At 39.4% G+C, this 25065-nt stretch overlaps 1 protein-coding gene across 3 annotated transcripts in view; it reads left to right on the forward strand.

The window, feature by feature from the left end:
* The window catches only part of grin2aa (glutamate receptor, ionotropic, N-methyl D-aspartate 2A, a), a 192107-nt gene that overhangs the window by 131509 nt on the left and 35533 nt on the right, over nt 1–25065 (forward strand). For all 3 annotated transcript variants that reach the window (XM_077539385.1, XM_077539376.1, XM_077539395.1), the window contains 2 exons: nt 10005–10119; nt 21615–21817. In XM_077539385.1, coding sequence (XP_077395511.1) covers nt 10005–10119; nt 21615–21817 — 318 coding nt within the window. The remainder of the gene's footprint in view (nt 1–10004; nt 10120–21614; nt 21818–25065) is intronic.

The raw sequence follows: 25065 nt of genomic DNA on the forward strand, positions 1-25065 counted from the left end.
ATGTATGCCAGAATTGCCATTCACATGATGATTCTGACGTGTGAGGAAATTGGTTTCTTGGGTTTTATTTGAGTGTTTAAAAATGGATCTTAGAGTTGTTCTTGGAAATTATGTCCACATTTTAGGCCTGGATTGTTTCAGAACATTTTCCGTCATTGTATCAGTTTCTCTACATTCCATAATCTATGATTGCTCCTCAAATTTGCAGGCAATGTCTTGCACGACTGGTGAAATGCATAAACCCAAGCTGGGCATTAATAGGAGGATAAGTACAGCAAGCGATGACAAACAAAACTGAAGAGTTGTATATAAGGTATAAGCATCACATCTGTTTATCCAATGTGAGCATGAAAGTGATAGTATATGATAGTGAGAGAATTGCTCCTGACCAACACTGCAAACTACTGCACTTAACTCAGAGGGAGGGTGGTCGCAGGCTCGATCCTGGCCAGGTCCCTTTGGGATTTTATTTTTTAATTTAGACACCAAATTTAAAGGAGAGCGGGGGGTTTTTGAAAAATCTATTCTATTAGTTGGTTCCCACATATATGCATATATGTGTTTTTAAACAAATTATTTACCAATCTTGAATGTTGAGAATCTCTTGCTTTTGATGCATCGTCAATGATTGAGCAAACATGCCATTTTTGAGGATGACGACAACACAGCACATCAACAGAACTCGTTGCTTCATCACAGCAAGCACGATGACACTTGGCAAAAAAAAAAAAAAAAAGATAACTACAATAGTACTACAATAATAAAGTACAAAAGACAATAGATAATGTAACAATTCTTAATAAAAGATAAAGTAATTCATAATAACTTAAAGTAAATTTAGGAGTCTTCATTCATCATGTGACCAAGTATTGCATGTATCTAAATTGTTACTATGTTGTTATTTTTTATTGTTGAGTGGCCACAGATAGGCTTTCACATATGCCCACATACACACACACACACACACACACACACCCGCACACACACACACACACACACACTCACACACACCACTCACATCTACACAAATAAAAAAAAAAGTCCAACAAAGGAGAAAAAGGGAGCGTTCCTTACTACAATGCTGTACAGTTTTATATAACTATAAGCAACATGTTGCTGCATTAATAGGAACATCAATTCATCTCACACTTCTGAATAAATGATGAATATTCATAATTAGGACATGGTGACAGTATGTGTACAAGTAATAATAGATTAATGTCATCTACACGAGTGTTGGATGAAACCACTTTCTCAAAAGTAAATTGTTTTCATCTCAGTATCGCAGTGATTTTATTGTCACTTACACTGCAGGTAACACAGACTGAGAGAAAGAGCGGGAGGCACTGATTCCTTCTTAAGTCCATAAATCATATGAACAGCAGGCGTGCCACTGTGTGTGTATGTGCAATGGTTCATTACAAAGAAAAAGCAGACTGAAAATAATGAGGATCCTGATTTCCCGAGAATTTGTAGCAAAATCAATTATATATATATATATATATATATATATATATATATATATATATATATATATATATATATATATATATATATATATATATATATAATTTTTGAAAAAGGTAGCAAGATCTGACCTCACTAACCCTTCAACCCCACCGTGAGTCTGACCAAAGCCACCCCCTCAATATTTCATCATTTAATTTAATTTAATTTCATTCATTTCATTTCATGTTTCAAAACTTTTAATCCAATTCAGTAGAAATGCACAAGCTGAACATGCGACTTATATCCATTTCCATTTGTTAGAATTTTGCAAATATTGAGAGGAGATGAGCCTGCGTCATAACACGACGTCATATGAGAGTGTCTCTCTGCAGACATTCGGCTGTTAGAGTAATTAATTTGTGTTTTGTTTTAGCATCCTTAATTAGCAATTGCACATGATTTTGGTATGGTGTTGTGTCTGATTTGATATATTTGATTGATGTGATTTATTGAACATATAAACACATTACGAGATATGTAAATAAAAATTGAAGGATCGTCAATGAATGTCATAATTCAACATGTTCATGTACATGTTCAAAGTGGGGCTGAGTGGTTAGCACGTCCGCCTCCCAGTACTGATGACTCGGGTTCGTGTCCAGGCTCCGGCCTTTCTGGGTGGAGTTTGCATGTTCTCCCCGTGCCTGCGTGGGTCTACTCTGGTCTCCTCCCACAATCCAAAGACATGCATGGCAGGTTAATTGGGCGCTCCAAATTGTCCCTAGGTGTGCTTGTGAGTGTGGTTGGTTGTTCGTCTCTGTGTGCCCTGCGATTGGCTGACAACCAGATCAGGGTGTACCCCACCTACTGCCCGAAGCCGGCTGGGATCGGCTCCAGCACCCCCGCGACCCTTGTGAGGAGCAAGCGGTCAAGAAGATGGATGGATGGATGGATGGATGGATGGATAAAAAAAAAAACAGATAAGGGGGGGACTCGGGTTATGGTTAGCTCAGACCATCTGTTGAGGCTCGTCCTCGGAGCAGGCGACCCCGGTTAGATTCCCGAGCCGTGTGGTCCTTTGCTGCAGGTCATTCCTTCTCTCTCCCGTTTCCTATCAACTCTTCAGATGTTCTGTTGATTAAAGGCTAGAAAGCCCCAAAAATATACTTAAAAATAGGGCGGGGGGGACTGGATGTTGTACTACGCTACCAGTTCTGTCATTGTTTTGTCATTGTTTCCCAAAGCAAAAACAGATGATTACAAATGTCTTATTTTTTATTAAACACAGAATATAATCCATCTTCGTTCATGAAGGACTACAGAAATAAGTGAACAATTGCATACTGATATGATGAAATCGAGGATTTAGACAATTTTAAATTAAAAAAGGGCTCCAAGCAGTTGTTTGATTTTTAAAATAGTTGTCAAACGTGGGATGGGGATGTTTTTAATTTCCAGAAGTGAATAGTACTTCAAAATAGTTTCAGCAAAAGTCCTGAAGCCCAAGTTAAAAGGTCAGCCTGGCAGGTCTGCCATCAACCAGTTATGAGCATGCATGCAAAGTAATGGCAAATGACTGACACCAAACCAGTCACTTCTGTCTCTTGGTCTAATTTCCTATTTCAAAAACAAAACAAAAGTGCCAACCCCCCTTTTAAGTTATATCTATCACGTAATCTGAAGAAGTATCCTTGCTGGTTGTTTTGGCTGCGCATCACATAAGACATTGTGAGCAGAAGTAGAGCTACCGGCTAAGCAGGAGGACATTTATGGAAAGACTATATCCAAGACTGGCAGTCCACAACATCACTTTATAGGATTAAAAATTACATCAGAACGGTTTCTGACTGCTACATTTCAAGTAAATGCTACTGAATAGGTAATGCTGTATGACTGACAGCTATAAAACTTTCTGACAGATAAAGGACCTATCATGTTACGTGTCTGTGTTTGAAACGCTCAAAGACTGAAGACAAAAATACGATCTGACACGATTAGGCTCCAACTGAAGGGCAGTGATAAAAACTGCAATCCCCAACACACACCGCTTTAAATAATTCCTCATGAAAAGGAGAACATTTCTCAAAGGTGCTCTGGTGTCCTTCAAATCATTTACATATTGAAGAATGACACTGAATCTCGGCTGTGATGACACATGCACGCCAGGGACAGCATGAGGTGCGAGACCCCGCTCACGCTGCCGTCGTCTTCACCTTGTATAGTCACTTCCTGTCACATTCCACGCGTCGTTTGTGTCAAATGACTCGCCTCCCTTTGGGTCCTCTTTACAATCCTTGCTGATTGCAGTTGTGTCATTTGATTATAGTGTATGTGTGAGCGTTTAGCACACTAAATGACAAAATAATCTATTAAAGAATAAGGTGGTTTTAAGAAGAAGAAAAAAAAAGCAGTACATGTATGTGCTCCTTTCTGCTGCAGTACCCACATAATGCGAGCTAACTGGTGCAGTGCTGCCCTCCCATCCCCAAACCCCTTATACTCCAAAAGTGGAGAAAAGGAGGACACAACGCTGAGGATATTTTTATCCTAACTCAGTTGAGGCTTCTCTCGTCATATTTCCCCCTCTTCTCATTCCGGCTGTCTCACACCATTTGCCCTCGCAATATTTTCGGGTGACCCTTCTCCACTGTTTGCTCACCTCTGCCCCCGTTTTCATTACCATCTAATGAATACAGAGATAAGTGTTGGAATGGTTGCTCCAGCATGGTGGCAAATGCTTCGAACCAGAGAGAGTAAGCATGGTGTTCCAAATTGATGAGGTGGGCCAAGTAATTTACGGCTGTGTGTGTAGGGGTGTTCATTCAGTTCACTTTCGGGTCATCTTGCAGCACGTACATCACCCTCCTAACGTCCGTATCCTAGCAACACTCATGAACGGGTGTAACCAGTCAACCGGCATAAAATGAACAAAGCTGCAATTCACTTTTATATACGAATCCTATAAAGTGCTAAAAAAGTTATTCCGTTATATTTATGTTGTAATTATAAAAAAAGAAGGAATTAAAACGAAAGAAGAGTAAAGTGCAAACAAAACAAGGGAAAATAAGGAGTAAAAGATTGTGTGTGTGCGCATGTGATTGACGGTAACACTGCTGATAAGTGCAGAATAGGTTGTTGTCGAAAAGAGTGGCCTGCATGCTGACATTGATTTTGGCACCGCACTTTCTGCTGCTGTCACACATAATTTGATTCGATGGCTCCCGAGTAAAATTAGACAGCTTAATGACGCTCACCTGGTGGCTCGCATCATTTTGGTTTAATCGCGAAACACCTTTCCTCTTAAATCTCTTTTTCAAATTTCCGTTGAAAGTTTGTATGCATTTGTAGGACCCGGTATTTTTTTATATTGATGATCACAAACATGACATGACTACTAATGCTTCTTATATACTATGTAAGAATATATACTATATATATGTATATATACTTATATACTACATATCGCTTTTGTGTAAAGTAATATTTTTGATGGACTGGCATACAAGCAAACCTAAACAAATGAATAAAAACACAACTCGCCCAGCGCTTGTTTCCTTTGAATGAGCTGGTTAATGATACTTGTTACTTATTTTGTTTTGGTTTTAGATGTCTGAAATGGAAGCAAGGTATCAAATGTTTTCCTTTTTTTTTTTTTTTTGTCTCCCAACATTCCAACATTCATTTTGAAATCTTCCTTGCCATGTTTATGAGCCTGTCATCTGCAGCTAGCTGTGTGACAATCACATGTAATGAATACTTATTTTAGGTAAAACTGCTTTTACATTGTCTTAAAGTGATTGGGCCAACCGATAGAAATTGGTCATTCTGACCAAGATATTGGTTCATCTGTGTCTGTGCCTCCCAGTCACAGGGCGGACACTCTACCACCAGGCCACGGAGCTGGTCACACCTAGTGATAATTAGTGATATTATTTTTTTTTTATATATATTCACTTGTCATAATTTATAAATACATTTAGAATACAATAAATCAATACAATGAATATGCCTTGCGATTGGCTGGCAACCAGGCCAGGGTGTCCCCTTCCTACTGCCCAAAGCCAGCTGAGATAGGTTCCAGCACTCCCCGCGACCCTTGTGAGGAATAAGCGGTCAAAAAAATGGATGGTTGGATGGAATACAATGAATATATTTCCAAGTGATCTTAAGCGAATTACTTTCTATTCTAACCAATTTCATTGGTTGTTTGGCTAACCAATGAAATTGGTATGTCCGTAACCACCCGAAATGGTCAATGTCTAATAGAGGTGTGCAAAATTTCCGATTCTTAGATTATTCACGATTCGGCCGTGGAACAATCGAGAACGATTCACAAACGTCCAAATTCCGATTATATAAATATGCCAAGGGAAGCGAAACGAGCGAAAAGTACGCGGAACTGAAACGCAGTAGCGCGCGCGGTCTTCGGGACGCTTTTTGGGACGGACCGAGAGTACACATCCACAACTCACGCCTCGAGATTCAAAACAACAACAAGCATGGCTGAGCTGACCAACCCACCTCTTCGTGAGATCAGACCTGCTCCGAAAAGGCAAACAACTTCAGGCGGAAGTATCAGCTAGCTGGCTGCAGTGCGTCGGTTAGCGTCCTACAGGGCGCCGCGCAGTGATACGAACGAACGAACAGAAAAGTAGTGGCTGGCGGTAATGGCGTCTGACTTTATTCAGAAAAGAGTATTGTGGTGGAAATGTATCACGCTTTTGAAAACAAATAGTTTTTAGAAGAAAAACGCTTTATTTCCGAGACCCCAGCCAGCTTGCTGGACTATTTTCTTTTTTATTTTCTTCTCGTCCAACGTCGAACCAGAACTGGTGTCACCGAACGCTGTCAGAAAGAAGTCAGTGCTGATCGCACACACGGGAGGTGAGGATCAAATCGAGATTCATGTTAAAAAAGCCGAACGATCCCATTAATGTTTACACGTTCATGTTTACACAAGTTAAAAAGCAGAAAAGCACTTGAGGTTTTTTTTTTTTTTTTGTACCTCTGAGAAACTTTAATGTTTACATGTTCATCTTTACACAACTTAAAAAGCAGGAAAGCACTTTTTTTTTTTAGGCATTTGTATTGAAGTAGTAGTTCACATTGTCTTTCATTTATACCTCAATGCACTTTTGAGTGGATAAAAATAATATATTTTTGCTCAATGCTATGTTTTATTCTGTTGAAGACTGAATATACTTAAAAGCTGTTGTTACAGAATGAGGACTTGAGTATTTTATTTACTGTTTTGAACTGTTAACTTGATACTGAAATAGTAGTTTATGTAGGCCTGAGAGGACTTTTGTACTATTTTTGTAACTAATGTACGAAACATTAAAAGCACCAAAATACATTGTTTTTTTCCTGCTGGCTGGGGGGGAAATCAATAATCGTTTTATAATCGAATCGTAGCCTCTGAATCGTAATCGCAATCGAATCGTGAGGTGCCCCAAGATTCCCACCTCTAATGTCTAACCAATCTGTTGGTTAATCAAGCCAATATGAGCTTAACCTACTAGATTGTTAGTTTTTTAACCAATCAATTTTTAGAATGTTGTATCATTTGATCCGGTTCGAGTCCAGGCTCGGACCCTCCTGGGTGGAGTTTGCATGTTCTCCCCGTGCCCGCGTGGGTCTTCTCCGGGTGCTCCGGTCTCCTCCCACATTCCAAAGACATGCATGGCAGGTTAATTGGGCGCTCCGAATTGTCCCTAGGTGTGCGTGTGAGTGTGTATGGTTGTTCGTCTCTGTGTGCCCTGCGATTGGTTGGCAACCAGTCCAGGGTGTCCCCCGCCTACTGCCCAGAGCCAGCTGAGATAGGCGCCAGCAGCCCCCGCGACCCTTGTGAGGAATAAGCGGTCAAGAAAATGGATGGATGGATGGATGTATCATTTGACCAAGACCAGCGGTTTTACATAATGTGCAGACTCAGGCGGATGTACATAATTTCCAAATAAAACATATCAGGCTCTGATGATCAATAAAAATATTTTAGGGTCAGTCTCCCTGGCCTAGTACCAAATGACCCAGTGTGCCATAATTGAGGAACTCTCGTTTTCGTTTCTTCTATATTCCATTTTTTGATTGCCATCCAAATTAGCCTCTGTATTAGTAAGTTTTATATTTTGCTTACCAATGTTGAACAATTCCGGCTGCTAACTAACTAACTAACTAACTAACTAACTAACTCAAGATGCTGTTCCATTCCAGGCTTCCAGGCTTGTAGGGGATGGAATTAAAGGTGGATTCAATGATGTTCTCGAAAAGTGGAAGCCAAACGTGTTTGTCACGTTTAAAAAAAAAAAAAAAAAAGTGCGCATGCGGAAGACCATCCTACCAGCTCTGCTGCTCGTCCGGGGGAAACGCCTCTCAAATGTCGCTAACGTCCGAGCTCATCTTCATCATCATCTTCATCACTCTCTGCAGCCGGCCTCGCTTCATACTGATGTCCTCTTGCAGCCCTCAGCAATTTTCAAAGTATGCGGTCAGCTCGGTGGAGCTACAACAATGAATGCCCAAATCCGAAGCTCACCACACGAAGCTAGCTACATGCTACAAACACTCGAAGTGCGCATGCGCAGCCAGTAACGAGCACGCACGACATTGTTACGCAGACTGATTGACAGGATCGAGAAACAAATGTTAACTCATTTGCTCCCAATAACATGTAAATATTTTTTTTTAATGTTGTAAGTGTCCCAAAGACGTATTTGTATGTTTTGTTTTGTTTTTTGTTTTTTTTTGTTTTTTATGCTAGAGTATACAGAAGGCTTGGATGCAGCCTCTCAACTGCAAAGATCGGTTGCAGAAATGGTAGTTATTACACAAACGGCCAGCAGGTGGCAGCAGAGCAAAGGAGATCAACCAGGGCCATCTAGAAAAAAAAGCTCAATTACTTACAATTTTAAATAGATTTGTGAAAACTGATGAAACTTAGCTCTCTTCTAATGCTAATTGCTTCAAAACGGAAACAGATAGAATCATACTTTTTTTTCCTGATGAAAGAAGAGACTTTAATCTTTCTTTTGGTAGGTTCCATGCTTTTATAGCAATTGAACACAATACTCTGTGGGCCTTGCAAAATCTGTCAAAATCCAGTATAACAGCCGGGAGCGAACGGGATTGCTTCTGTGAAAATGGCAGGGAGTGAATGAGTTAAGATGGTCCACCGAATGACACAACGGCAAAAATATCCTTGAACCCACCTTTTAAGCATAACAAATGCAGGTCCCAAATGCCATACATAACGAGCTATTTTCATCACGTAACACTGCATCTGTCAGCAGTTAAATAACAACAAAAAACAAAACGAAAAAAAGCAGTGTTATTGTCATTTCCAATCTCCTGAAGCTGGCTGGTCATTGTCCTCTTTGGCTTTGATGAATCAGAGTCTAACGGCAGAAATGATCATGAAGGAATCTGCACCCCAGTTTCTTTGTTTTGTTTTGTTTGTTTGTTTGTTTGTTTGTTTTTGGGTTTGTTTGTTTTTTGGGGGGGGGTCACTTGTCTATTTTTGTATAATCTTATGTAAAACAAACAAAACAAAAACGGCATTATTATACCTCCCACTTTCCTGAGCTGAGGTCACCCGTACATCACAATACAATAATCAGAATACTTTATTGCATTCATCAAGCGCAAAACACTAATTGCGACAGAGCAGAATGCATATTGTCCTACTCAGCCTGAAGCACCTGCCACTTTGACAGTATTGTGACTTTTCACTTCACATCATAGGCTCCATTTCGAAAACCTGATGACCAGTGCTTGAACAGACCCAAAAAGGGGAGTGGGTGGGGGTGGGGACGTCTGTCTCTCTGCCATGGTACATGCCCACTGACAGACGAAGTAAGGAAGCGCGGGTGAGGAGCGGCAGTCATGATTAATGTGGAGGCTATGTACATCCAAGAATATCTTCCCATTGCCCTCCATCTTAGCTAATGTAACCTGCCATATGGGTCACTCATTACAGCCTCTGCAAGTGTGTGATGTAGTATTAGACCATTACTCCTTGTACAGTCCCTTTTGTGTCGAAAATTGAGTCCTTATACATTTTACTACCCACACAAATTTATCAGAATAGTAAGAAGTCTAGGTTTCTTATTGACGCTCACCTAATATTCTTGGCTTATTTTCTTGTGGAATTGATCGATGGCATCTTTGAGAATGTCAGGCAAATTTGGGTCAAACAGCAGTGATGCTGTTGATTCATTCTCAGTGTTCGGGTTATCACTAGAGATTTGTGGGAGTCTATAATTTATTGTTTTGTTTATTATTTTAGTCACTTTCCAGCAATGGTGATGACTTTATGTCAAAGCAGGACCACTTTTATGATAATAATATCCTAATCAAGATGCTCAGACATTTTACATATTTTTCAACCAGCACACCATTGCTTGTTGTACGCTGCATATTGTTGTATGTGGCAGTTTTTAGTTGATAAACCTGCTCATCATGTTTTGATTTTCAGAATACCAGTTGTCAGTGCCAAAGCGTTCATATTTTGACCTTTAATGATACTTATATACTAACTTACTGAATTCCGTTTTCAGGTACATGATGAATGTGACGTGGGAAGGCCGAGACTTGTCTTTCACAGATGATGGATATCAAGAACATCCAAAGTTGGTGGTCATTGTTCTCAACAAAGAGAGAGAGTGGGAGAAGGTAGGAACTGTGTGTTTCAGCAGATAGCATTAAAATATTGGTTTGTTTGTTTTGTTTTGTGGTCATTATTTTGATTCTTCAATTACAGAGGTGATACACTTTCTATTTTCAGTTCTGTAATTGTTGTTCTAAATGATTTTTAAAATGTCTTAGCCAGCTTTAGTCATCACTCACCAGTAATTCTTAGTTGTCTGCATGTGTTGGGCGTCATTGTTTCACTTTTCATTGTTTCTCTTCATCATTACTGTTTGTTTCTTGTATAAGCAGATCCCATCAACTTCCGCCACCTTCAGAAACTACAAGGAAAAAGGCATCACAGCATCCCTGTTTGATTGACAAGTTATCTCAGAGAATCCCTTTGCAGGAGAAAAGAAATGTAACAAACGCCAAAGTTCACTAATGCAATGCAACGTCTGTGATTTTTAGTGACTCTTAGCTGAGCAATGAGCTCATTTCCCATCAAGCCTATGGATTTCCTTAAATAGCTAATGTGAGCGAGCTTCCCTAATGAACAGCCACTGTAAATCGCTAAGTATTCTCACCGTTGTAATGGACTTTAAATGAGTGCCATGCATCTTAATACCAACGTCCGACTGCTTCTTGCCTGCATTAAATGCCTCATATTTAATAGCTCGGTTGGTCATACTTAAGTCTAGCTGGGGCTGAAAGGATACACTTGAGAACTGCGTAAATAAACCACAAGATTTGATGATAGCTGCAATGACGGCAAGATGTGATGAGGTCAAATTCTGATTCTTTGGTTTTGACTCTCTGAACATGATTGGATTTAAATGCTCCCTTATTTTGTTACTCTATTGCTTCTATTTCCCTCCTTTTTCGCTCCAAATGCATAACTCCATTTCCTCGTTTTTATGTTCCTCATTCCTTCTTCCTTCCAAGCAATACTCCACCTATTCATTTTTGTTCCTTCAACCCCCTATCCATATTCCTTGCTGTCTTCTTTCTGAGCCTAATGCCTACCTGCTGTTTTTTTTAATTCTATTTCCTTGCTTTCCTTTCATTTTCTTTCTTCACTACATTCATCATCCTGCTTGATTCTCCCTCCTAGTGTTACTTTTAGGCTGGATTTACACCGCAGGTCCAAGTGCCCAATTTCAATTTAATGTAAGATTATTTTTTGAAGAGGAATTGGAGATTAAAAAAAAAGAAAAAAAGAAAAAAGAAAAAAAAAGAAAGTTGTGATCACTTGAAACGTGCAGTTTAGATCTACCCTTGGTTCAGACCTTAACAACCTCCTTCCCCTTCGTCCTCCTGTTCCTTTCCTTTGCCTGCTATTTTTCCTTCTTTTATTAGTCCCTTAGTTAATTTCTGAAATCCTTAATTTTCCAAAACTTTCATTCTTTCAGTCACCCCTTTCTTGCATTTATATTTTTCATCTCATCATACCTCCACCGTGTCTGCCATCCATTCACTTCTCTCCCCTTTTCTTTATTTCATCGTCCCTTTCTTCTTCCTTTCCTGAATCCAAACCTCTTCAATCTCCCCACCCTCCTTCCATCCTTCCTTCACACATTATTCCTTGATTTCTTCATGCCCACCCTCATGCATACCTTACTGTCATTCTGTCTTTATCTGCTTAGCTTCCTTCTTCTTTCTTCCTACCTCCAGTTTTCCGTCTTCCTTTCCATTACGTCATAGTCCCAACCACCCCTCTTTTGCTTCCTTACTTCTCTTGTGCCTTCCCACTTCTTTAATAGGCCTAATAGTCAGTGTTGGGAACATTCTTTTAAAAAAAGTAATTAGTTATAGTTACTCATTACTTGCAAAAAAAAAAAAAAAAAAAAAGTAACTGAATTAGTAATTGAATTACTTTATAATAAAAGTAACTTGTTACCAGACAAAGTAACTATTTTCACTACTTTGATAAAACTGATTTATATCAAATTATTTGGATTTAAAAAAAAAACCTGTTATTATTATTATTATTATTATTATTGTATTTGTATTTTTATACAAGGAATGCAAATTATGTCCAGGCGATATAGGGTGTTTTAATTTATTTTTGTGAATATTTATGTCACACAGATCTCATATACTGTACGTTCTACCACAATTACTACAGCAATCATAATAATAATACAAATAAAATAAACACTGGCTATATGGTGGTTTGTGGCACATATGTCACAATAGGTCATTTGTGGACAGTCGGTTAAGAGAAATACCATTGTTGGCACTATTAATTACTAGGGGTGGGACAAAAAACCGATTCGACCGAACCATCGGTCGTCAAGGGGAGCTAAACGATCGTATCGGTAGCAGACTTGTCAACCGATACAAACTCCGCCGGGAATCCTTAGATACATTGCTTGTAAAGCTGTGGACCGGATATCACGTTGCTGTGAATCGGTTGCGAGTGAGGCTTTATGGTTTTCATAACAATAGCAAGAGTTCTGCGCCGTGCTCTACTTGTTTTGTTTACATTTCAGTCGCATCACTATACAAGCTACTTCCGTGTTTACAGAGAGCTAGCAAAGTAGCGCTCAGAGACGCTTCATTCCCCGGATGTTGTAAACATAATGTAAAGACGTTTCGCACCTATTTTTGGGGGGAGGGGGGCCGCCTACCGTCAACGCCGTGCTCGCGACACGGCACGCGCGCAGTCGCGCACAACAAGTGATAACATGCAAATGGAGACAGTTAGCAGAAGCCGGTGCCTCACATCTCGGTATTTCCCATTGCTATCGAGTCCTCTCGGTGCACTTGTATGTCCCGGGCCGGCGTTGGTACTGCGCGCGAGCCAAAAAGAATAACTCCCGTGACGATCCAATGCATGGATTCAAACGACACAGGTATGTCCCACAGCCAAACACCAGCTAAGCTAAAAGCACACTGCAAGTATCTCATTTCTCAGTTTGTGGCTCCCTGTCAATGTCTACAACTAGCATGAGCAGCAGATAGGAGAACTGAGACGTGCCCGCGATTACGTCATCAAACTCAAAATGAACGACAGCCCAAAAAACAAAACATAAACAGTGGTGATTCCGTGGTCATCATCGTGTCTCAGATTAAAAAAACAAAAAAGATGTCATACATTAACCAAAAATGAATGTGATGGCAAAGAAAAACAAAAATTGTTAAAAACAAAAATTGTTGATAAAAAGGGAAGGGCACTTTTGGAAATATTTTTGGATATATTAAGTGGTTAAAATGTGTTTGTTAGATTTATTGTTCCATAAGGTGGCTTCATATTTCTTTTGGCTGGACGGTAGGTTTATTTCATGTCTTAAATTTATGTTTCTGAAATACTTCACAATGTGGACATATTCTGTTTAATTGTGTTGGTGTCTTTTTAAAGGTTAAATATTTATATTTCAAATTGAATTATCAGCCTTTTGTTTTCCTGATCCTGATTTTGAATAAAAAAACAAAAACAATTATAACTGTCAATAACGACTAATAAATATTTAAACTGATACATTTTTCAGTCATATCGTCCAGCCCTTTGTTCCGGTCCATTTAAATAATTGATTCAATATATAAAAATATAGAAGACATTGTTGTTGTTCTTTTTTAACACATTTGTAGATACTGTAAAAATTTGTGGTGTTTTAAGATTAATGTTTACAAGCAACAAATGTCACTATAAGTTTTGAATATTGAAATTAATCGTATCGAATCGAAAATTGTATCGTTCCCAAACTTAATCGAACCGTATCGAACCGTTCTGTTCTGAAAGATAATCGTTTTTCAATCGAATCGCAACCTGTGTATCGAGATACATATCGAATCGGCCTCATGTCAGAGATTCCCACCCCTATTAATTACCAGTGTTGCGAGAAATACCATTGTTGGCACTATTAATTACCAGTGTTGCCAGTACTATTAATTACAGTACTATTAATAAACCAGTGTTGCCGGTACTATTAACCGTTTCTCAAAAAATTTGCTTTTCAAAGTAACTATTAGTCTAACGCGTTACTTTATTCTACAAAGTAGTCTGATTAAAGTTACTGTCCAGAGATTCAATGCGTTACTCCACATTTTCATGAAGAAGGCAAAATATCTCACTGTTGTAACAGTCACAAACAACTCCCACTAACTCTGAAGATGAGGCGGAAGTCATTGATCACCACACTGAATTCAGCCATGGTCTGGTCGTGAATGGTTTGCACATTCAAAACAAAAGTGATGATACTTTTACTATTAGTTTTATTAACCAACAGGCACACAACGCAACAAAAAAGTGTACATTATGGACTATAAAAGTGGTTAAAAAAAAATAAAAATTTCCATCCTGGTCCGTGAAGCATTATGGGATGAGGTCGTCTCCGCCCTCTCGCCAGGGGGAGTGACGTCAGACAAGTCACGTTTTCAGTAGTGGACCGGATATCGCGTGGCTGTGAATCGGTTGCGAGTGAGGCTTTATAGTTTTCATAACAATAGCAAGAGTTCTGCGCCGTGCTCTACTTGTTTTGTTTACATTTCAGTAGCATCACTATTCAAGCTACTTCCGTGTTTACAGAGAGCTAGCAAAGTAGCGCTCAGAGACGCTTTATTCCCCGGATGTTGTAAACATAATGCAAAGACGTTACGCACCTTGGGGGGGAGCCTACCGTCAACAACACGGCGCGCGCGCGGACACCGAGTGACAACATGCAACAGTTAGCAGAAGCCGGTGCCGTACATCTCGGTATTTCCCATTGCTATCGAGTCCTCTCGGTGCACTTGTATGTCCCGGGCCGGCGTTGGTACTGCGCGCAGCCAAAAACAATAACTCCCGTGACGATCCAATGCATGGATTCAAACGACACAGGTATGTCCCACAGCCAACACACCAGCTATGCTAAAAGCACACTGCAAGTATCTCATTTCTCAGTTTTGGCTCCCTGTCAATGTCTACAACTAGCATGAGCAGCAGATAGGAGAACTGAGATGTGCCCGCGATTACGTCATCAAACTCAAAATGAACGACAGCCCAAAAAAACAAAATATAAACAGTAGTGATTCTGTGGTCATCGTGTCTCAGATAAATTAAAAAAAAAAAAAAAAAAAAAAAAAAGATGTCATACATTAACCAAAAATGAATGTCATGGCAAAAGAAAAACAAAAATGGTTAAAAACAAAAATTGTTGATTAAAAAGGGAAATTAACTTTTGGAAATATTTTTGCATATATTAAGTGGTTAAAATGTGTTTGATAGATTTATTGTTCCATAAGGTGGCTTCATATTTTTTTTGGCTGGACGGTAGGTTTATTTCATGTCTTAAATTTATGTTTCTGAAATACTTCACAATGTGCACATATTCTGTTTAATTGTGTTGGTGTCTGTCTGAAGGTTAAATATTTATATTTAACATTAAATTATCAACCTTTTGTTTTCCTGATCCTTATTTTGAAGAGGAAAAAACACACACAAAAAAAACAATTATAACTGTCAATAACTACTAATAAATATTTAAACTGATTTCAGTCATATCGCCCAGCCCTTTGTTGCGGTATATTTAAATAATTGATTCAAAATATAAAAATATAGGACATATTTGTTGTTGTTCACATTTGTAGATACTGTAAAAATTTGTGGTGTTTTAAGATTAATGCTTACAAGCAACAAATGTCACTATAAGTTGTGAAAATTGAAATGAATCGTATCGAATTGAAAATTGTATCGTTCCCAAACTTAATCGAACCGTATCAAACCGTTCTGTTCTGAAAGATAATCGTTTTTCAATCGAATCGCAACCTGTGTATCGAGATACATATCAAATCGGCCTCATTTCAGAGATTCCCACCCCTAGTTTTCAGCATGCACGAGTCGACTCAAGTGTACACACTGGAATAGCGGAACAAACAATAGAGGAATTAAGGGGATTTTCATTTTCAACCTGGATAGATTTTTATTTTTTGTTTTATAAAAAGTATTTACGTTACAAGAAGTCAAGAGAGACTGCCTATTTTTTTTTCATTAAAAAAACACCTTTATTTTCATGTTAAAAATGCACTTTCAATAAAGTATTTGGAACTCCGTTTCTACCGCATTATTTTTATGTTGAGATGGTGTTATCCGCAGCTGCTGAAAGTAACTAAAAAAGTAACTTTTAATCTAACTTAGTTACTTTTAAAATCAAGTAATCAGTAACGCAATTTAGTTACTTTTAAAACCAAGTAATCAGTAAAGTAACTAAGTTACTTTTTCAAGGTAACTGTGGCAACACTGTTAATTACACTAGGCGAGTGTGTCGCTCAGACTTATCTTTATTGCTGTCATTCCAGGCAAGGAACGTGCTAAAATGATAACATGTTCATTGTGAAGAAAGATACGTCGTGGCACGTTTCCAGCGGCACACTCCAAAATAAAAGTCACTGCACATTCCAGCTGTAAAGACACCTTTATTTGACTAGGTGCGACAACAGTGCGTGTAACTGTTCATGAAAGCTTTCCGAAACCAACTGTATGCTTACTTTGAGCCTTGAAACTAATAAATAAAGTGTAACGCACCGCATTTCACATACAATAACGATAACGGCGGTTCTAATATAGGGAGAATAATTAGTTGTATTAGTCAGTATGAAAAAAGACGGTATTAGTTTAAAAGATTTCCCAACACTGCAAATAGTACGTGTTTGCGGCAAACTCTATACCCAGACTACTTTTTCCGTATTTCATACTGACATGCTCCAAACTACACACACATGCACACACATCATTCTATGTTGATGTGCTGCGAAGAGATAGTGTTGCTGGCCTGTGAAATTGATCAGCACCACTCCGCTGTGTTGCAGAAAAGAGGCAAGCGAAACGAGGAGGCTCAAAGAGGAGGCATAATTGGGAGCTGATGTCACTTTCTTTCTTGCTCTCTGCCTGCTGCAGCCGTCCCACCCAATGCACCAGGAGTCGGTGGCACGCAGAGAAGAAGGAATTTTTAAGATGATCAAGAGAGGGAAAATTCAGAAAGGGCACAAAAATATGGTTACGCACTAAAAAATATTGCATGAGTCCCCCCTTGGGGCATAGGCGGAGCAAGCAGGGGAGTTGAGTAATGGGGAGATGGGGGAGTGATTGAGGCAGACAGTTAGAGGAGTGCAAGATTACGTGTTTAGCTCTCAATCTCAAAGAATAAGTCAAGCACTTTAAATATTCTTGATTAAGATGTCAAATTATATTGGACAAATTATTTGTAGAGGATGAATGTTAGGTTTGAAAAATATCTGACTTCGAAAAGTTTAGAAAAGGCGTGAATAAAAGTACTCTAATCTTTTAAACACATCCATGTTGTTTATCATGCAATTAAGATTAATTTATTCAACTAAGGCCTACTACAGGACTGTCTCAGAAAATTAGAATATTGTGGTAAAGTCCATTATTTTCTGTAATGCAATTAAATAAGCAAAAATGCCATACATTCTGGATTCATTACAAATCAACTGAAATATTGCAAGCCTTTTGTTGTTTTAATATTGCTGATTATGGCATTTTTTTTACTTGGTCTGAGGAAATATTCTAATATTTTGAGATAACATATTTGGCTGAAAATGCCATAATCAGCAATATTAAAACAATAAAAGGCTTGCAATATTTCAGTTGATTAGTAATGAATCCAGAATGTATGACATTTTTGTTTTTTTAATTGCATTACAGAAAATAATGGACTTTACCACAATATTCTAATTTTCTGAGACAGTCCTATATACTATTTGTTTTAATATATTATTCAGGAATGGATTATTGTCAATGTAGAAAAAAAAAGTTATTATTTTCATTGGTATTATTATTGTCGGGCGGCATAGTGGTTGAGTGGTTAGCAGGTCGCAAGATGGAGTCCAGGCTCCAGCCTTTCTGGGTGGAGTTTGCATGTTCTCTCCGTTCCTGCGTGGGTCTTCTCCGGGTACTCCGGTCTCCTCCCGTATTCCAAAGACATGCACGGCAGGTTAATTGGGTGCTCTGAATTGTCCCTCGGTGTGCTTGTGTATGTGGATGGTTGTTCGTCTCAGTGTGCCCTGCGATTGGCTGGCAACCAGTCCAGGGTGTCCCCCGCCTACTGCCTGAAGCCGGTTGGGATAGGCTCCAGCACCCCCACGGCCCTTGTGAGGAATAAGCGGTTAAGAAAATGGATGGATGGATGGATGGATGATTATTGTTGTTATTATTACTAATTAGAGATGGGCGAGTACCAACACCAGGTATCAAGCCGATACCTGGTCTTGTAGGTACTGGTACTCGGGACAGGACTCTTGTGGTGATTTTACAATAAAAAGAAAAAAGAAAAAGAAAAAAAATCTAAATTAGAAATGAGAAGAATAGAACATTTAATGGAATTTTAAGGAAAAAAATGCTATATTGGGAAATATAGGTATTTCATAAAATGATCTGTCATTGTTTGTGCGGGGAAGTTATATGTATCAAAAGTACTTGTGTTATCAGAACATGGCATGAGTATCGAAAACTACTCTAGTTGAATACTCATACTGGAATCAGTCTGAAAAAAATTACTATTGAACACCCCTAATTATCGTTGTTTATTATTATTATTATTATTATTATTATGGTTCAAATAACTTCATTAACCTAAATGTATTCACTGAGTAACAGCAAATCTTTGTTTGATTCTATATTGAGTAGATGGCACGTGTAAATTGCTTAAGGAACTGCTTCATCCAGTTTGTAAAATAATGATTTCAGACAGTATGGGATTTGTGCTTGAAAAATAGCAGTAGAGACAAACGTGCAAAAGCCTCTGTGCATATGCATATTCACACAGATGCACATTTCTTAGTCAATGAAGACAGCAAGGATTTATGCATCTTAATAAAGGAAAATGTTAACTTAAAAGAAAAAACAGATCATCATGAGTGAAAATTTCTCTCACTGCCCCACTTTATCATCTGCTTTCTTGTTTCCCCCGTTTTCACATGCACACACATATGCACGTGCTTCCTTCATGCCGCTTTCTCTCTCTCTTTGACTCTCTCTCACACATACATGTGTGCACACGCACACAGAGCACGTGTAGGAGAGGAAGCGCAAGCTCGATTTTCTCGACATAATTTTGTCTGACAGAAGTGACAGATATTATTTTATGACTGAATGCTTTTCTCCACGCTATTAGGGACTCTTTCTCCCATAATGCAAATTGCCACAGTGATAACTCTCCCAGTGAGATGTGCGCACAGACGGTGCGCCATGAAAAGCGCTCTGATCCCTTTAGTCTTTAGTGTTCTCGCTCTCATGTTCAGCAGGGATGTGCTCGATTGGAAATGTGTTTGTAGAGGTCAAACAACGCACACGAGCAAAGAGGAAGGGTGGTGGAAAGAGAGCAACAGGAAAGAAAACATGAAATGCTGGCACAGGCGCAGGAGATGACACGAATCAAAGGCTATTCACGACAACTTGGCAAATCGTCAACACGTCGCCAAGATCCTCAAAATCTATGCGGGTGTGATGACACACTAATATCAGAAAGCAAGAATCCATCGGGGTCCCGTCATCATTACCTCCATGTGGCCTCTGTGTCACGCCGTTCTGCTCTCCAAGCACTGTGTGTGCGTAATGGATCGGGTCTGGAGATTCAGCAGTCTGCTGCGCGCTCAGTCGATTGAGAGCATCTTCTTTTTCTGCTTCTCTCTCTGCATTAATTTATAACCCCATTTTCTCTAATTAGAGAGAAGTCGAGGAAAAGAGGGAGCATGGGGACAGGAAATCGCATGAGTTGCTGAATTCAGCTACTTCGCTGCATCCGTCCTCAACCTTTTCCAAGTTTAAATCCCACTGAGATAGGAAATTAATTCTGAATTCTGTGAGGTTTGCTATTTCGAGCTCAATTGACACGTGAGAGTGTGACAAATAGTCACAACTGTTTAAGTTACATGTACACTTACCATCCACGCAGGTCTGTATCAACACTATGGTCATGCTCAGTTGATGCTGTCAGAGAAATATCCAATTACTTTTGTTATTTTGTTAGTGCATGGGGGTAATCAAAACATCTTGCATGCAGTGCAATGCAGTCATTCTACATCACTGCAAACTACCCAACAGTATAATGAAATATTATTAAATGAATAACTATCTGACAAGATTATTATAATCATTTATCTCTTGCAAATATGTTATGTGACAGATATTTAGTAGAACTCAGTAGATTGCCCACGGGTACCTGGCTGGTAAGTTTACTGCACATATAGTTTTATATTACCAGGCAGCTTCCATTGCAGCTTTATCTCCATTATGACAACAAATAGACACGATGGTTATGGAATACAACACGTTGCATATTACAGAAAATTCTACTTACTGTAAATTAATTGCTATACAAGCCGTAATACGATTTTAACTTGTGTGTTGTTAAATCCTCGACTTGATTTGGTTCGTTGTTGTTGTTTGTTATAATTATTACATTAGTTGAGTTACTCCCTAAATTAGGTTTGTTGTACAACAGTCCAATAATATCGATCACCCAGGCTACTTGTTTGTCACACACACATATTGACATTGCATGTACTGTTTGTTTTAAATGTGTGCGCACTGACTTACGAAATGCAAAACCACAAAAAGGAAACAAAAGCAGCCTTACCCTGGCGAGAGAAGGTGACATACAAGAAACAGCGCTCATGCCACCCCATGTACTGTCCAAAACAATCAATCCCTCTACCTACTCACGCACACATGCCTGCACACGCACACGCTGAGAGGTGTCTACGGCAATTGACTGAGGCGTCTCTAATCCCTGTCAGAGGATAGAAAACCACTCAGAGCAAAACAATTAAAATGCTAATTTCACTTCCTACACATGACTTGCCAGGCAGGCTGAACAGCAATGTTAAAGTGTGTATGTCCAATAACGAACATATGAGTACAAGGTCAGAGGGGAACAATCACAATTTCCCCCGTCGCTCAACTCGACAAAAAAAAAATATATGTATATACTGAGTTGAATTCATCCAGAGATGGCAAAAAATCACTCACTGCTGAAAAGTACGTTTATGCATCTGTGTAAGTCTGTACACAAAATGACAGACTAGCCAATGCTGACTACAACTGCATTGAGAAAAGAGCATGTATGAGACATGCCTTTTAAATAGAAAGAGTGAGCGAACGCAACGTTTGCCTTTTCTGCCTCCTGTAGTATTAATAATTGAACGTGGAGCAAAGCTTTTTTTTGCTTTGTGCCGGTTCTTTTCTCGCCTGCTTGACACAAACATAAGTCAACATCAAATGCGCACACCAAGGTGTTTGAGGGGAAGAGAGCATCCACAAGGGAATCTGTGACAATGCAGCTCTGAAAACTATAAATTATTGACATATTTTGCCGTCACACCCACTCTATACATCAAAGATACAAAAACCACAACATATATGCAATGTTTACTCAAGGTGCCCCTGATGGTGACAACTATCAAACGAGGCGCCCAAATTACTTTTATAACCCAACCTTTAACTCCAGTTAACCTCCCTCCCAGTCCAAAATGTTAATTCCAACACAGATCCTCCTAGACTGCTAATGCTGCTCGTATCCTGCACTCCTTCATCCCCGCAGATGGGGAAGCTGGACAACGGCAGCCTGACACTCAAGTATCCCGTGTGGCCACGCTTCAACTCCTTTGGCGACGCTGAGCTCGACGACAACCACTTGTCCATCGTCACTTTAGAGGAGAAGCCGTTTGTCATCGTGGAGGATGTCGAGAGACTGACTGGTACCTGCATGAGGAACTCTGTGCCCTGCAGGAAACATATCAAAGAGTATGTGTGACTTTGATTTTTTTTCCCTTCTATGTGTTTCTTGTCCCTGTGTTAAATCGTCATAACAAATACTGTGTTGTCCGCACTGTAAGGCGCACCGCATTATAAGGCGCACCTTCAATGAATGACATGTTTTAAAACTTTTTCCATATATATGGCGCTACAGTAGAGGCTGGGGTTACGTTATGCATCCATTTGATGGTGCTGCGCTAAAGGGAATGTCAACAAAACAGTCCGATAGGTCCGTCAAACTTTATTCATAGATTACAAACCAGCTTTCTGACAACTCAATTCACTCCCAAAATGAATAAACAGCTGTTTTAATATTTTCTCTGAGGTAAAGTATTAGTATTAGCGAGCGATCCAAGATGGCGGGATCTTCTGCGCATGCGCGTCACCAATGGTGCAGGGTCACCGATAGCGTCCAGTTGCGGCTCAATATTGATCCATATATAAGGCGCACTAGATTATAAGGGGCGTGGTCAGCTTTTGAAAAAATTGAAGGCTTTTAGGTGCGCCTTATAGTGCGGAAAATACGGTAATTATTTGATATGCAGTACTACAAAAAAAAATAATCCATCCTATTTTGCCTTTGGCACTGTCATTATCTTGGCTCCGTATGCTTTATTGTGTTCTTTTCTTGGGATTAGATGAGAATGATCTATGTAGAGATCCAAACAACACACACATTCACAACTACACACACCCTGCTGAACTCAGCAATTTACTTCCTCTTTTCCAATTTTCTCTCTCCCACCGCTATATTGCCTGTGTCTTGCAACACTCCATTCTTGAAGGCTTACACATTGTGAGTGTGTGTAGCACACAGTGGCTTGGATGATACGTAATCAAAGCTTTTATTTGATGGCACCACACTATTAGTTCTTGCCACTGGAGCACACACACGCATCCACGCATGCAGGCTCTCTGAAGATTGCTGTGCACGCTACATACTTAAACCTATCCATGTGTATACGGCATTAGCGACTTGAAGGACACACATGAATGCGCACGCATACACTCTCACAAACACAGCTGATTAAGTTGTAATGGAGTCCCAGGGAAGAGGCAGAGAGAGAGATTTTCATCCAGAATCACTGTGAAGTAGGGCGGAGGATAATGCATCTCCAAGGAGCGACACACACACATACACACGCAGTCAATCTGATATACGCTCGCTTTTGCCACATGTCCACTCACACATTGCAGTGGATTTCTGCCTCCCATAGCGCAATTCCCACTGAGGCATCCGCATTTGGAGGAAGAGGGGATGGAAGCGGGGAAGTACACAGTAAGAGGGGTGTTGTTGGGATGGGATCAGGGGGCCAGAGGACCATTCATGCATGCAGAATCACAAATTCGCTCGTCCAGGCTGGGCCTAAGAACAACCTACATACACATGACTACCCTGCCCTCCCTGGAGACCCCTGAGGCCTTTAGTGGTTCTATATCAAGTTGGCCTGGCAACTTCACAAAGAGCCTCCATAATGTCACATGCTCTGCACCGGCTGTCTAAATGTGCCCACTGCGATAATGAGTGCAGCTATCACAGTTCTGGACTCCATGTTAGTTTCGGACCTGCATCTGCCAACCTTCTTGTCCTCATTTCTGTTACATCACATACTGTAGCTTTCACTTATGACTCATAGTTAGTAGAACTTAGGGATGGGAGAGTATTGGTATTGGTACTGATGACGGTGGCTGATACTGGTGGCCTTTTTATGATCAGGAACAAAAGGCATATGTCTGACAGACGCCCATTAAGATAACCACATATTTTAATTGGGACCTTCTGCTCACTCGATCAGTTTCATTTAATTTACCCATGTTTATCTATTACAACTCATTTTATTTTGTGTTCTATACAAAATATGTATTTTAACATATGGGGAAAAAAGACGAGTGTTGTAGGTTGTAGGCTGATACCACTGAGATGTCACATGAGATGTGTGTGTAACAACAAAACATTGTTTGTAGTGTTTTGACAAGTTCATGTGGAATTGACTGCAGAGTGTATTGTCGGTTGAAGCGTTCAGCTTTTACATGAGAGGTGTGTGCAATAACTGAGAATTGTGTGTAGTGTTTAGTCAACAAGGTGATTTGCAATTGGTGTGAGTGTAAAGAAGGAAAGTCTAAGGGAGTTATAAGGGAGTGTGAAGTAGTGACAATTCGGGTCGAGCGATTGGCACATGAAGTTCAGGTTGTGCAAATTGTGCCAAAGTTTACATTTCTGTGTGTTAACAATTGTGAAAAACTGTAAAATAATCATTATGAAATATTTAATCAAAATAAAATATTTGTTACATATTAAAGAATAGTATAACACTTTTCATAGCAATACTAACAATACCATATTAAATAATTGTCTGTTATTTATCAACGGGATAGTTTTTTCAAAATGACCTTTTTATTTATTGAATTTTAACACTTTTGGGCTTCCATACGGAGAGGGCCGAAGCTGCTCTTCCGAGGGCGTAGGGGAGGACGGCCGCAATTCAAACGTCGCACTGGCACATTCAAACTGCAGTCAAATAACACAAGCCGACACACACGCACACCCACCCACAAGGGGAGCGTAGACGCCGGCGGACCCGAGCCGACAACCGTAACGTGCCAATATTTATTTGATATAATATTTAAGTATCTGTACTTGCTGTCAGTATCAAGTGGTATCGGCCTTAAAAAAGTGGCATCGGACATTCCTAGTATAAATATGCATCTATACACACTGAAAAACAAAATGCTTTGGAACAAGATGAATAATGTTCAAATAAAAAAAAAATTAATAATTTTATTCAGATTCTTTTAAATTCCTGGAAACATCAAATTAAAATATAGCGCAGAAGCAGAGTTAAAACATCCTATATAAACAAAACACATTGTACAACTTAATCTGAAAGGGATATACAGATATATTGTATAAACATTTCAACATGCATAGTGGGATTTTCCTTGTTCTGTGATCTGATTATGATCGATATACACATACACACAGTTTCCTTTTATAAACAACATGTTGTCATGAATGCCATAGTTTGAATTCATACAGGAATTGGTTGGGATATGATTCTTATAACATTACATTCCTAAAAGAAACAGGGAAAAACGTCATTGAAAAGCAGCCATACCAACACACATCTTGTCTAAGTTTTGAAGATTGTCCTGGTTACGCTGCCCTTCCTCTTACCACTTTTTAAACTTTTGCATCGTGACAAAAACAAGAGCAGGCAAGAATCCCGTTTTGTTTG

Source organism: Festucalex cinctus, chromosome 1 (genome assembly GCF_051991245.1).
Source record: "Festucalex cinctus isolate MCC-2025b chromosome 1, RoL_Fcin_1.0, whole genome shotgun sequence".
Taxonomy (NCBI): Eukaryota; Metazoa; Chordata; class Actinopteri; order Syngnathiformes; family Syngnathidae; genus Festucalex; species Festucalex cinctus.